General features: G+C 50.0%; 1 protein-coding gene across 2 annotated transcripts in view; it reads left to right on the plus strand.

Annotated features, from left to right (window-relative positions):
- Slc6a6 (solute carrier family 6 member 6) overlaps nt 1-5,015 on the plus strand; it is a 73,086-nt gene extending 68,071 nt beyond the window's left edge. For both annotated transcript variants that reach the window (XM_051154917.1, XM_051154918.1), the window contains 2 exons: nt 1,679-1,849; nt 4,190-5,015. In XM_051154917.1, the coding sequence (XP_051010874.1) occupies nt 1,679-1,849; nt 4,190-4,333 (315 nt within the window). In that variant the 3' untranslated portion in view covers nt 4,334-5,015. The remainder of the gene's footprint in view (nt 1-1,678; nt 1,850-4,189) is intronic.
- The last annotated feature ends 8,925 nt before the right edge of the window (nt 5,016-13,940 follow it).

Here is a 13,940-nt window from a genome sequence, read left to right on the forward strand (position 1 = left end):
TGGCCTTGGTGCTTGTGTGGGTACCTTCAGCAAGGTCTTTCTCTAAGACTCTGCTTGTAAGGGCCATTGAGCTTTCATAGTAGATCCTAGCCACCACCCTGGGGATCGGCAAGTGTGGGAGTGCCTGCCACCTGCACTGCTGTTCCTGGCCAGCACCTTGGGGAGCCCAGATGTCCTTCACAGTGTTCAGAGATTAATATGTCCCTTCTCCTGTGACCTCTGCTCCCAGGCCAGACCAAGTGGACATGCTAATTCACTTCTCTGTCTAGGCCTCAGTTTCCCCACCTCTGCGACAAGGACACCCTGACATGTGACCTAAGTGGCAGGTGACAGTTTAGAATCTGATGAGCGTGACTGTGGGACTCAGCACACATATCCCCCCCGCCCCAACAAAGTCAAGAGATCATAAAACAGCAGCTGGAGGCCCAAACCAAACAGAGATGCAGTCAGCTGGGCTCAGGCCAGCACTCTCATCCTCATTCACACCTGACTTATGCTGAGGTCACTCGCACATTGACCCCGGTCTCCTTCTCTCTGGGGAGTTGATTGGACCAGAGGTCCAAGCAGAATGAGGCTCCCCGCTGGAAAGGCCAGGTAGAGACCAGAGCAGCTGGCTGGCTTCTGGGGCTGACTTCACCTAAGCCACAGCTTTCTAGGCAGAAAGCAGCAGAGAAAGGTGGGCCCCGTGGACCACCTGCCTTCACCCCATACCACTGTCTCCCATCAGACCTTGTTTTAGGTAGTGAGTAATTCACCCATGGCTCTCCATGGGGTGCCTCATTCTGAGGAGAAAGTTCCGGGGTAGTTCTGCCAGAGCCCCTCTCAAAGGTAAAGGTGGACTCTGCACACCTTTAGGGTTCAGGACCAAGGCCAGGTCTATACCCTGCCACTGGGACCAGACCTGGTTACCAGCGTGCAGAGTGGCGATGGCTGCCTGCCTCTCATGCACACCTTTGATATTTGTTGAGCACCTGCGCCTAGAGCCACATCTGGTGTTGAGATGCTTTAGAGCAATGGTTCTCAGCCTGAGCATCACAACCTCTTTGGGGGTTGAATGATCCTTTCACAGGGGTCACCTAAGACCATTGGAAAACACAGATACTTACACTATGATTCATAACAGCAGCAAAAGTACAGTTACGAAGTAGCAACAAAAATAATTTTATCACTAGGGGATCACACGAGGCACTGTATTAGAGGGTTGCAGCATTGGGAAGGTTGAGAGCCTCTGACCTAAAGGGAGGAAAACTGCTGGACTCTGGCTATCAGAGCCACTTGGCTTCTGGAAAGAAGAAAAACTGGGGCCTGGGCAAGCAAGGCCAGTCCACTGGATTGAATGTAGGGTGGGACAATGGAGAAAAGAGGACAGGCAGGGGAAATAGCCTGTGGTAAGGCCCTGGGCACATGCTGAGGAGCTAGAAAGATTCCTGAGGGATAAGGGCAGATGAAAAAAAGATGAGGTGATAGCTATGGGCCAACACGGTTTGTGTTCCAAAAGACTTGGGGAGCTAGGGCAGGATGAACAGGTGACTTGGTCAGGTTTCCCCTGAAGAGACCCATAAGGCATAATACCACCCATCTCAATAGGAAGGAGAGAGGAGGGGCCCTACCCCAGATAAGGGCTGTCCTGCTCTCAAATGCCTAGAAACCCTCTGACTGCCCTCTCTCTTTTCTACAGGGATGTTTCATCTTCTCTCTTGTTAAGTATGTACCCCTGACCTACAACAAATCCTACGTGTACCCTGATTGGGCAATTGGGCTGGGCTGGAGCCTGGCCCTTTCCTCCATGGTGTCTATCCCCTTGGTCATTGTCATCCTCCTCTGCCGGACGGAGGGACCGCTCAGCGTGGTGAGCATGGGGCACGGGCAATGGGAGTTGGAAAACAGGCAGTGTCGGTTTTTGTGTGGCGTTAGACGATGCTTGCCCTCTCTGAGTCCCGGGTCTTCTTTTACCCCATGAAAGGCAGGGTAATCCAAGGCAGGGATACGATGTAGCCGAACAGGGACAGGTGCCATTCATGTTGGAGAAGGCTTTGTGATGACATTTCTGGTCCTGGCGTGGGGTGCAGAGGGTCAATGGCTAGGCTAGAGAGGAGACAGTGAGCTCACACCAAGCTAAAGGGTGTGGGGATCTCTGCTCTGAGTCAGGACAGGACATGAGTTCTGGATAGGAAGCCCAGGACCACCGCCCACCATGCCACCCTTTGTGCCGGGGTGTGCCACCACCTCTGCCCTACTCCTAGCCTCTGTGACTGCCCATCTCCTCATGGTGCCCCCTCCCTTCCCCCAGCCTCCTCAGGAATTCTTCCCACAGTGCGGGAGCCTCCAGGCCTGGCAGCCCTCTGCTCTTTCCATGAAATCCCTTTCTCAGAATCTACTTTAACCTTTGCGCCTGGGCCAGCTCCAACGCCCCACAGTTTTATTCTGGGCTGTTTTTATTCTCTTACGAAAAGAAATCTGGAGCCAGGATGTCCTGGGGCCCTGGCTCCCTGCTAAGCTGGCCCAAGCTTCCTCCCTTTGAGAGGGGGCTGTGCTTCATGGGAGGGGAGAAGGGACAAGGAAGGAGCCTGGGGGGGGCATGTCCGGGTCTCAGACCCCCAAGGCCCTCCTAGAGTATAGAGGATTGGAGCTAGGACCCCCAGCTCTCCCAGGATCATTACCACCCAGACATGAATTAGGTAGATGTGACAGGAGGTCTTTAGGGGCCTATTTGGTTAGACAGCTTCTCTAGCAGTCGCTAAGTTGGGGTAGGGTCTCTTGAAAGTCCAACTGTTTTGTTGTTGTTGCTTTGTTTTTTGAGACAGTATCTAAATCTATAGTCCACGCTGACCTAGAACTCACTATGTAATTTAGGTTGTCCTCAAACACTCAGCTCTCGGGCCTCAGTCTCCCTAGTGCTGGGATTATGGGTAGAAGTCCGGCTGCCTGGCTTAAGGCCCACATTTAAGGCCCATGGTCTGGCCCATGCGCACAGGTTTGTTGCGAGTGAGCCACATGGGGGAGGGAGCTAGGAAGGTTGCCCCCATCCCCAACAGCTAGTGTGAGCTGTAGCCCCTGCAGCAACACAAGCTGTCCAGGTGGCCCCCTCCCCCAGTAGTAACCAGGCTGAGCTTCCCATGCAGACCGCCCTGACTGGCTGCCCGTGGCGGGAAGCCCCTTTCCCACTTTGCATATGGAGCCCTGTGTTCTGTATGGATGCAGGAGAGGCAGGGCTGAAGGCAGAGCAGGCAGGCTAGGTAGACGGCATTAAGGCCATAGCCTGGAGTTGCCAGGTCTTGTGGTTTTTCCCAAGAGAATGTAGCAATGGGGATTCCTGAGTGAAATAATGTCTTTCTAAATAAGCAGCAGTCCCCTAGAACAACACGGTTCACACATGCAGGCTTCAAGCAGATCTTGCAGTTGTAGTTGAATGTAAACACCTCTAGGAGGGCCTTTTTGTTTCCTCTTTTTTTTCTTCTTCTTCTTTTTCTTCCTTTTTTTTTTAAACTGCTGGCCCATTTCTACGTGAGCAGACACTTGGCAGGAAGTGGGCAGGAGATGGGAAGCGAGAGCCAAGTTCCATTCTTAGCTTCCCTGGTGACTTCCTAGTGTCCTTGGACAGGGCTAGGGCTCTTCCCTCACCAATTCCATGATCAGTCACCACCCTTAAAAGCCTGGGCTCCGTGTCTGGGGGCATCTGAGAATTCTCCAGCAGGCTTCTATCTGAACGGGCAGAATCCTCCCTGCAGTGGGCTCCCAGGCCCAACCCTTCAGGAGGGATTGTCTCATGAAGGCAGGAAGCACAGGCTCCGGGAGGCCAAGGAGTACAAATTTCTTCTTGGAGAGAGCATGTGGGGGGCGGGCGGGGTGTCAGAGTTAGGTCAGTTATCCAACCCTGAGACATACTGTAGAAGCAGAAAGAGAAAGCAGGGTGAATAAGCCAGAGGGAGACACAACTCGGCTCCTCGGGAGGAAGAGCTCTGCATGTGGAGGTCATGAGTTTGCCCTGTCTTTAAGCACAAGTACAGGGCTTGGCTGTGAAAACCACTGTATGGCAGACACCAGGGCCATTCCCCTCCATTTCTAAGATATCAACAAAAGAACCAGAAAGGGTGGTTGTTGGCCGGATGCCACACAGCACGCCCCCTGGGGTGGGAAGGGATCTCTGTGATCTATCTCTTCCTGATACCTCATCATCTTCCTTCTGCAGAGAATCAAATACCTGATGACCCCCAGGGAGCCCAACCGCTGGGCTGTGGAGCGCGAGGGGGCCACACCCTTCCACTCCCGCTCGACCCTCATGAACGGCGCACTCATGAAGCCCAGTCATGTCATTGTGGAGACCATGATGTGAGGTCCGGGCCACGTGACAGGCGCCGCTTTCCTGCTGTTTACTAACGTTAGATTCTCATAGGACCAGGTTTACAGAGCTTTATATTTGTACTAGGATTTTTTTTTTTAATTGTCACAGAAAATGTTACTCTATGTGTGTGTGTGAGTATGTGTGTGAGTGTGTGTGTGTGTGTGTACCATGTGTGTATCTGTATATGTGTATTTTGTTTTGGTTTGGGGGATATTTTGTATAAAAAGAAAACCCATGGGCCTATGTCCTGGGGGAGAGGATGGACTTTCATATTAATTTCGATGTATTTTATGGGAACTTGGTAAAATTTTCTTTGTATTTTTTTTTTAACATATAACTATATATACTTAGAGTCTGTCATACACTTTACCACTTGAATTGGTCTTGCCAGCAATGGATCTGTTTTTCAAAAGCAATTCTTCGGTGCTTATATAGCTGGCAGAAAGCTCTGCCCAAAAACAAACAAAAAAGAGAAAAAAAAAAGTGCTGGGTAGAATGTTCCTACGGTGGTGGACACATCTTCATGAAAGGTATAGTCCCTTCTGAGCTGGTTCAGGAGGAAGAAGACAGCTGAGGAGAGGGAGCTCCCACTAGCTGAACAGACCCGAGGGGCAGGAGAGAGCAGGCTTGTGGGGAGACCCCTCCTTCTTTCTCAGCCAACAAGATGCCAAAATAATAACCCACCCTTGGCATGAAGGACTGATTCTGAGAATAGCCGAAAGCCATTTGTATCAGGGCCAAATACCCTCCCTTTGATTTTGAAGGAGAGGGTGGGTAGTCAGTTGATTGTGCAGGAATGGGAAATCTGAAGGCTTAAGCAGAAACCTTGTCCCTTTCTTGAGCTTTCGGCACTGTCGCCTGAGGCCAGCCTGGGCTTCAGAGTCAGGGCCATACTCAGGAAGTGTCATCTGTATTTGAGTGGGTGGCCATCAGGGCATTCCCCCAAGCAGAATGTATTTTGATGAGGGCCAGTGGGGAGGCCAGTGGACCAAAGGCTACTAGCAGCTTAGGAGGGTGAGCGTGCCGGAGACTGGCAAATGGACTCCAGGAGGGCACTTTCTTTCCTCGCCTGTTGACAAATGTCCCAGCAAGGAATGCTCAGAGGGGCTGTAGACACTGGATCGTGATGTATTGGAGTTCGCGTACAGAACCGACCTGGCAGTGACCTCAGATGTTGTTCCCAAGTCACTGTGGTGGCTGCTGGATGGGTGTTTGCCCGCCCCCCCCAGGGAACTGGAGAGAAGACGAAGGGAAGTTTTGTGGGTTAAAAGTTGCCTCCACAGAGATGAGGCCTGCATCCCAGAGCTGCCTGACTTCAGGCAGGGCTGTTTCCTTCTGAACCAGGAAGAGGGCGCTACACCTTTACCCCAGCCTCTACTGGGCCCAACTGTGCCATCCTGAACCTCTTTGATAAATGTACACATTTTTTTTTTCTGTCTCCAAAGCAATGTACTCTGCCAAGTGACCCTCTAGTCCTCTTCCAGTGGCTGTTGACTCAGCCACCCATGATTCTGCCATGTTCCTATTGTCCTGTGTATTTCTGTTTGCTCTTGTGTTATTTTGAGTGTTGTTTTCCTTCCCTGATTTTACCGACTTGTAATGTGCCCCCTTTGTTTTATGGAACCTTAAAAGTAACCACTGTGGGTGATTGAAGACAGGTGGAGGGTAAGGGAGAGGGGGCTCGTCCGGCTGCGGCAAAGTCTGTGGTCATGCCCGTCTACCCTTCCCCTCCGCCAGGCACGCCCCTCTGGCGAGCCTTCAGTATTTTGGGTTGGCAGACATGAGGCATCATTCTGGAAATGGCCTGAGAAAGACCTTCTGTATCATTCCCAGATCAAATTCTAGACCAAAGACAAGAGCGGGCCAAGTCCCCAGGCCCCGCCTGGATGGAAGGCCAGCCGCCTCCTGAGCCCACTCCCCCAACAGTGCCCCCACACCTGTCTTCAATACCTAGCACTCTCACCCAGCCCCTGATCCCGACAACCTTTGTGGTGATGATTGTTTTTTCATGTCTGTGTGTAAGTAACATTTTGAAGTAGAGCTCGTGACTCTGGTCCACCTGCCTCTTGGAGAGAGGGCTAAGCTGCCCCCCAACTGGCCCTTGCCTGCAACAGGCCAGACTCTGCCCTGCCTGTCAGATTGTAGACAGGAAGCAAGGTCCATTGCTGGGTTTAGATGAGGACCAGGGTGGGCTCAGGAGGATTCTCCTGGGAGATATTATTTGGTCCTGAGAGCTATGCTAGCCCCCAAGTGGAGGGTCCCTACTGGGCCCCGTGGACAGCCCCAGAGGCCCCCAATCCAAGGGACCTTTGTAAACAGGAGAACTGAGTCCTAGAGTAGGAGAGACTTGCATTGTGAGCCTAGTGGAACTGGACATTTGAGTCATTTGTAGCTCCAGGCTCTCCAAGGTGTGGGCAGAGGGAAGGCAGGGCCAGGGCATCGTCTAAGCAAACTGTCAAGCCTTCCCTGTCAACCATAAGGCCAGAACTGATGAGGGCCTCCTGCTCCATGCTGGTAGAGCAGAGAGCAAGGTCCACTTTCGGCTGCCCTCAAACTCCTGCTCACCCAAGCCCCATGTTACCCCTTCCTCCCTCCCCAAAGCCCATGGGAGCTAGGAATTAATACACAACTACCCCCAAATTGCACCCCAGGAAACTGAGGGCCTAAGACACTGATAGTGTGAAAAGCCTTAGGCAGAGGATTAGGGCAGGCTTTTGGCCTCCATGCAGCCCAAGGATATGCAGGAAGTAGCCTGAGGGGGTTTCTTTTTTATCCCTCTTGGTAAGACCGTGGGGAGGGTTCCCTTTATGCCTCTGGCCCACAGTCCTCACCTCAGATCCCTAACCCGCCCTGGTAGGCCATGCAGACCATGGCAAAGCATGAGAAGAAAGCAGCATGTGTCCCCCTCTGCACAGGAAGGGGTTTTCTCTACCAAAGGGTGTCACTAGAGTGGCCAACAGCATTCCAGTCCCGCCCCTCTGGGTGGGGCAGTGCTCTAGGCAGCAGTCTAAACAGGTGCCAGCCAGCCAGCCAGCCAGCCAGCCAGCCAGCCAGCCTAGTTCCTCTCTCCAAGATGCAGACACAAGCCAGGAAGGCACCTTTAGAGAAAGCCCTTCTAAGTCCCAACTCAAACCTGAGACCCCCTGTCCCTATGGACACCGTAAATACCTCTGTGTGCACATCCCTCCTTCATCAAGTCCAAAACCATACACAGAACAAACCCAGATACCCCAAGATGGAGAGGGATGCCCCGGAAGCCAGAGCAGTGCTCCCGCCTCCCCTCCTCTGCGCTGACCTCCCAGTAGTTGGGTCTTCTTCACAGGAAGCTGGTTTTCCATGTTCTCTGGTAAGAAAGAGGGGGTGGCAGTGGTATCATTACAGGCATGTTCTGGCATGTTCCCTGAAGGACAGAGCATCTTGTTATATATTTGGCTTCAAAATGAGATGGTAGCTCCATTTTTTTTTTTTTTTAAACCCAATTAATCTTTCCAGTTCCTAACAACTGTGACTGTATTTTAGCACAAGAGAAAGTTGAGAACATGGGTTTTGCCTCCTTCAGAAATGTCTGGCTCATCAGGACATTTTTTTTAAAACTTCAAAATATTTTTAAGATATTTTAAACTTTTGTAAAAAACGAAAAACAAAAAAACAAATGCACACAAAGAAAAGAACCCTGAAACCAACCAACAAGGAGAGGAGCGTTAGTGTTTGAAGGATCCTTGGTGTGTGACCTGTCTTGCAGTATACAAGCTCTGTGTATTGATGTTATAATGACAAAACGGCCCTGCATTTTGCAGGGTTTCGTGGTTTTTTTTTTTTTTTTTCCTCTTTTGCTTTTTAGATGAATATGTATATTGATATTTTAAATCCATCTTTGCTTTTTTTAGAGGAGTTTATAATCACCTTGTAACACAACAATAAACATTTCCTTTTTAAAATCCAAGAACGTGTGGTGTATTTTAGAGTGGCCGGTTCACCTCTCCGTTTTGGCAGGCACGGTACAGTTTAGAAAGGGATTTCACTGGGGCTGGAGAGATGGCTTAGTTGTTAAAGAGCATTTGCCCACCTTGGTTTTTTTTTGAGACGGGGTCTCTCACTATCTCGGGGCTGGCTAATTAGAATAGGCTGGCCTATTCTGTTTCACCTGGCTTTTTAAAATCTTGAGGTTGTATGCCCAGGGGTGGAATAGCTGGCTCTTGAGGTAGAACTATTGCCAGTTTCCTGAAAAAAGTGCCAGATTGATTTCCAAAGTGGTTGTACAAGTTTGCACTCCCACCAGCAATGGAGGAGTGTTCCCTTTTCGCCACATCCTTACCAGAACGTGCTGTCACTTGAGTTTTTGATCTTAGCCGTTCTGACAGGTTTAAGATGGAATCTCAGAGTTGTTTTGATTTTCATTTACCTGCTGACTAAGGATATTGAGCATTTCTTTAAGTGCTTCTTGGCTATTTGAGATTCCTCTGTTGAGAATTCTCTGTTCATCTCTGTATTCCACTTTTCAATTGGGTTATCTTGTTGGTTGATGTTTAATTTTTTTGAGTTCTTTATATATTTTGGATAATAATAGCCTTTTGTCAGATGTAGGATTGGTGAAGATCTTTTCCCAATCTGTAGACTGCCACTTCATTAAAAATGTTGATCCAAAACTTACCCTGCCTACAAGGTGTGCAGGGATAAAGATAGAACAGATAGAGCAGAGATTGAGGGAATGTCCACCAATGCCTGGCCCAACCCAAGACCCACCCATCAAAGAGACCCAACCCTGACATTATTAATGATACTATACTATGCTTGCAGAAAGAAGCCTAACAGAGTTGTCCTCTAAGAGGCTCCACCCAGCAGCAGTTTGAAACGGATGTTGAGACTCACAGGCAAACATTGGGCAAAGTACAGGGAGTCTAGTGGGAAAGAAGAGGGGAGGCTAAAAGGACCTAGAGGTGACGAGCTCCACAAGAAGACCAACAGAGCCAACTAACCAGGGCCCAGAAGGGCCTGTGGAGTCTGAAGCACCAACCAAGGACCATGCATGGACTGGACCTAGGTCCTTTACATAGATGTAGCCAATAGGCAACTCAGGCTTCATATAGGTCCACTAGTAAGGGGAGCTGGTGCTGTTTCTGACATTGCCTCCTTTGACTGCTTTTTGATCACTTCCCTGTGACAGGACTGCCTTGTCAGGCCACGGGGGAAGAGGATGAGCTCAGTTTTGATGTGATTTGATAAGCTGGGGTGTGTGGGTAGGGACCCCCCCTTTCTGGCCAATGGGGGAGGGCAGACGAGGGAGAAGGTGAGACTTGGAAGAGAGGAGGGAGGAGGCTATAACCAGGATGTAAAGTAAATAAATAATAAAACAAAAAAGAGGCTAGGTGGTGGTTCATATGAGTACAGTGCTCACAGAGGCCAGAAGAGGGCACCAGAGCCCCTGGAAGATGGAGTTATAGGTAGTTGTGAGCTGCCACGTGGGTGCTGGGAACCAAACCCCCTCTCCTGGAAAAGTAGCAAGAGCTCTCAACCACTAAACTGTTCTCTAAGCCCTGCCTGGCATTTTCATATGGGCTTTGATGATCAAACTTGGGTCTTCATGCTTGTAAGCCAAGCCCATCACCTGGACTGAGCCACCTCCACCCCACAGCTGGGCGCGGTGAAACCAAAACAGAAGTATAGTGTGGTTAAGGAGCTACAATGTTGTACATTGTTATTAAGTCTCCATACCTTAGAAGAGTAAGTTTTTGTTTCCTAAGAATAATGTACTCTGAAAAGCATGTTTTTAATCCTATGTTGAACTTGTGACCCGTGTGTGTGTGTGTGTGTGTGTGTGTGTGTGTGTATGTGTGTGTATACATACATATCTGCCCCTTTGCCTTGCTAAACTCCTGAACCTGAGATACATGATTGCCCTCTTGCTTTACAAAAGTTTGTGTTCCCAGATACCTTGATGCCTCCCCTTCCACGTGATGCCTTCTTGTGCTTATCTGCCCCACAGACAGCCTTGAGCCTTGGGTCCCCAATCTTCTGTCCAGGTGCTAACAGCCCATTGTTTTCCACCAGCCCTAACCCTTCCCATAAAGGAACTTCAAAAGTCAGGAGGGGCTGCTCTCCTGGCCAGCTTGCTTCATGGCATTGTTTTTGTTTGTTTGGTTTTTTTCCCCTCAGGTGTAGCAGCACCTTTGCCTTGGTGGGGTTGTTGTTACGTGATGTCAGGTGTGAATTATCCACTGTGTTGGGGTGTCAATGCTCCGAGTTTCCGATTCTGGAGCATTTTGGATTTCAGGTTTTTTATATAAGGGAGGCTCCCTGCAATCCCAGTTGAGAGCTGCTGAGAGGAAGCTGGCTCTCAGACAGAGGATTTGTTCCTGGGTGGGAACTATGGGTCTGCTCTGCCTGGTTTCATAGACAGTGTCAGAATTAGAACAATCAAACAAAACAAAACAAACAAAACCCCATCTCACCACCATGCTCCCATTGCCTTTTCAGCCTGCAATTTGCCTCCCTCCCTTCATGTGAGTCTCAGCCATTTGTCTTTTGTTTGGACCCAGGCTCCACCCTATACAACTTTTGTTCCTTTAAGCAAGTCTTTGAACCTCCTAGTACTTTGGTTCCTCCTTGGTTTTTTTTTTTTTTTTTTTTTTTTTTGGTTCCTCCTTGTAATGTGTATAGAGGCCTCCTTTGAAGGCTGCTAGGAGGATCCCCCCCGTTCTTACAAAGTGCAGAGAGCTGTGCTTGGCACATAGGTTCTGTGGCTGGTGCTGGCCCTCGCTCCTACCCACTGACCTTGCTCAGACAATGAGCTCACTGACACCCGCAGGGAACAGCTTCTCTCTGCCCTTAGATCTTCGCATTTCCCCATTCCATGGGCCTGGCCCTGTTCTCTGGACCCAGGACCAGTGAGACTGGGGAGCAAAGTTAGATGTCCAGGCTACTCATGTGGCACCTCCTTCACCAAGGCCAAAGATTCCCAGGTTGCGCAGACTAAAACACATCCCAGCCCATAGCTTAGTTTGCAGTGCCATCGGCCCTCTGGGACCTAGAACATGCCAGACTCATTCAAACCAGAGGTCCTTTGCACTTGCTACCCTGCCCGCACCCACCCCCCCAACCTGGAACATTTCTTCCAGGTCTGTACAGGGATGGCTTCTGTCCAACATTTCTCACTATGACCACCACTCCTTCAGAGAAAGCCCTTCCTGGGTTGCAATTCTCCTCAGCTGGGAACTCTGTTCTAGTAGGTTATGTTTTCTTCACTGTTCTTTATGCCTACTAAAAAGACTATGACCAGCTCACTGTCCTCACTAGGATGTATAATACATGGTTGGGTTTTTTTTTTTTTTTTTTTTCATTTTTTAAAAAGATTTATTTATTGTGTGTGTGTGATGGGTATGTGCATGTGGTACTAATAGCCAGAAGAGGGTGTCGATCTCCTGGAGCTGGAGTTAAGGGTGGCTGTGAGCCACCTAATATAGGCACCGGGAACTAAACTCAGGTCCCCTGGAAGAGCAGTAAATGCTCTTGAGCACTAAGCCATCTCTCCAGCACCCAAAATAGCCCATTGTCTGTTTAAATTTTTTATTCCATTTTTATACGTGTGAATGTTTTGCTTGTGTGTATAAATGTACATCACATGTGTGCCTGGTGCCAGCAGGGGCCAGAAGAGGCTGTCAGGTCCCCTGAAAATGGAATTACAGGTGGTTTTGAGCCACCAGGCAGGTTCTGGGAAACGAACCCCAGTCCTCTGCAACAGAACCAAAAACTCTTAACCAATGGAGTCATCTCTTCAGCTCCATGGACCACTTTATGAATGAATAAATGAATGAAAGAAAAGAAGTTGAGAAAGCTGAAAGATTCACACAAAAGCTGAACCTTGCCAGCCTGTTATTTTTTATAAAGCAAACATCCTATTTTGTGCCTTTAACCAATTTTATTAAAAATTCACCCTAATAGCACTCACCACCACCACCACCACTACCACCACCACCACCCCAGTCACTGTGATGCCTGGAGGGATGAAGATTTATACGTGGGCCACAGACAGACCAGGAACAGCCTGTTCAGTGGAGCCATGAGTGTGCTGGGTGCTTCCTGGGAGCCCTAAGAAAACCCTGCATAGAAAAATACTTTACAAGGAATATGTTCTAATCTTAGCCAGAGAAAAATACAGCTCTGGGGTGGGGGTAGGGTATCATAGGGGAGGTACCCAAAATGCATAGGCAGGCAGGATGCTCACTGGGGAGGGGCTAGGGATGTTGTGTGGGGCAAACACCCCTGTGAGAAGCCGGGGTGGGGGTAGAGTGGGGATATTGCATATGAGGAAGGCCTCAGGCCATGGCCAGGAGGTCCACCCGCTTGGCCTAGTTGCATATGTCTGGGAGGATGGGAGAGCCTCAGCCCAAGGGGAGGGAAGTGCTTGTCCTTTCAGAGCCTGGAGTCTTTGAGTAGAACACAAATTTCCCAAGCCAAGAGGCCTTTAGAATATAGTCAGTCATGCCACATACCAGAAACCCAGAGAGGTTGAGCCATCAGTCCAAGATCACATAGTTATCAGTTGCTGGTGGCTAGAAGTCACCTCTTGGCTGTGTCACTCACCTACCCTCAAAGCTGAAGGTCTTGGTTTGGTTGGTGCCCATGATGGGTGGGCAGTATCTTTTTACCCTGGGGCAGTGAAAGCAGAGACACTGGTTTACCTGGACCCAGGCATGAGGGGACCCTGGGGAAGCCATCACGAAGGGCACGATCTAGGGGAAGGAGAAGGAAAGCCGAGAGCCGAGGGGTCTCAACGGGAAGCTAGGGATGACCCTGTGTCTGCTCAGATTCACTCAAGGTCTCACAGCTTAAGAAGGAAAGCGGGGAAAGAATGGCTTCTCGTGCCTCCATCTGTCCTCTTGAAGAAGGAGTCTTTCTGGCTATGAGATTCAAGGGCAGAGAGAGGAGATGGGGTAGGGTTAGAGGCCCCTGGGTCCTTGAGACCTTGTGCTGGACATATACAAAGCCAATCTCCAAACCAGCCCAGACCACTGGGAGGTGACTTGTGTCCTGCTTGAAGCTGAAAAGAGTTCTGCTTGGCAGAGATGAAGGAAGCCCAAGTGAAGGGATGTTGGCCCTCAAGCTGTGCCATGGAGACCTCCTTGAACACTGCGCTCTCTTGCCGCTCTCTCCTCCTTCAGCTGGTCTCCCTCCATCTCAGCTTCTTTTTCCTCTTCCTCTTCCTCCCTTCCACTGATGGGGGTAGGGTCAGAGCAGTGACTCAGCCTTATTCCCATGGTTTTCCAGAGCTGTTGTAATGGCAGGTGAGTGGATACTCCTGGACCTTTCACCGAGCAGTGCCCTTCTCTGCAGGGGGACTTGGCCTAAGGACTTGTGGCACAGGAAGGTTGATGGCCAGAGCTCTGTTCTGGGGTTCAGAATCACCCACGAGGCTGAAATGATTGAACCACTGGCCCGAAAGAAGGGATTAACATTCCCTGGCACCCCAGATGTCCCTAATTGGGGTTTCCCAATGTGGTCGTTAGATTCTGGAGGCTCTTGGAACTCCAAGATTTGGGAGAAGGGAGGACACTGCTCTCCTTGTGCCACATCCTTCCTGGTAGCAGAGTCCCCACAGAGT

Source organism: Acomys russatus, chromosome 13, assembly GCF_903995435.1.
Source record: "Acomys russatus chromosome 13, mAcoRus1.1, whole genome shotgun sequence".
Lineage (NCBI taxonomy): Eukaryota > Metazoa > Chordata > Mammalia > Rodentia > Muridae > Acomys > Acomys russatus.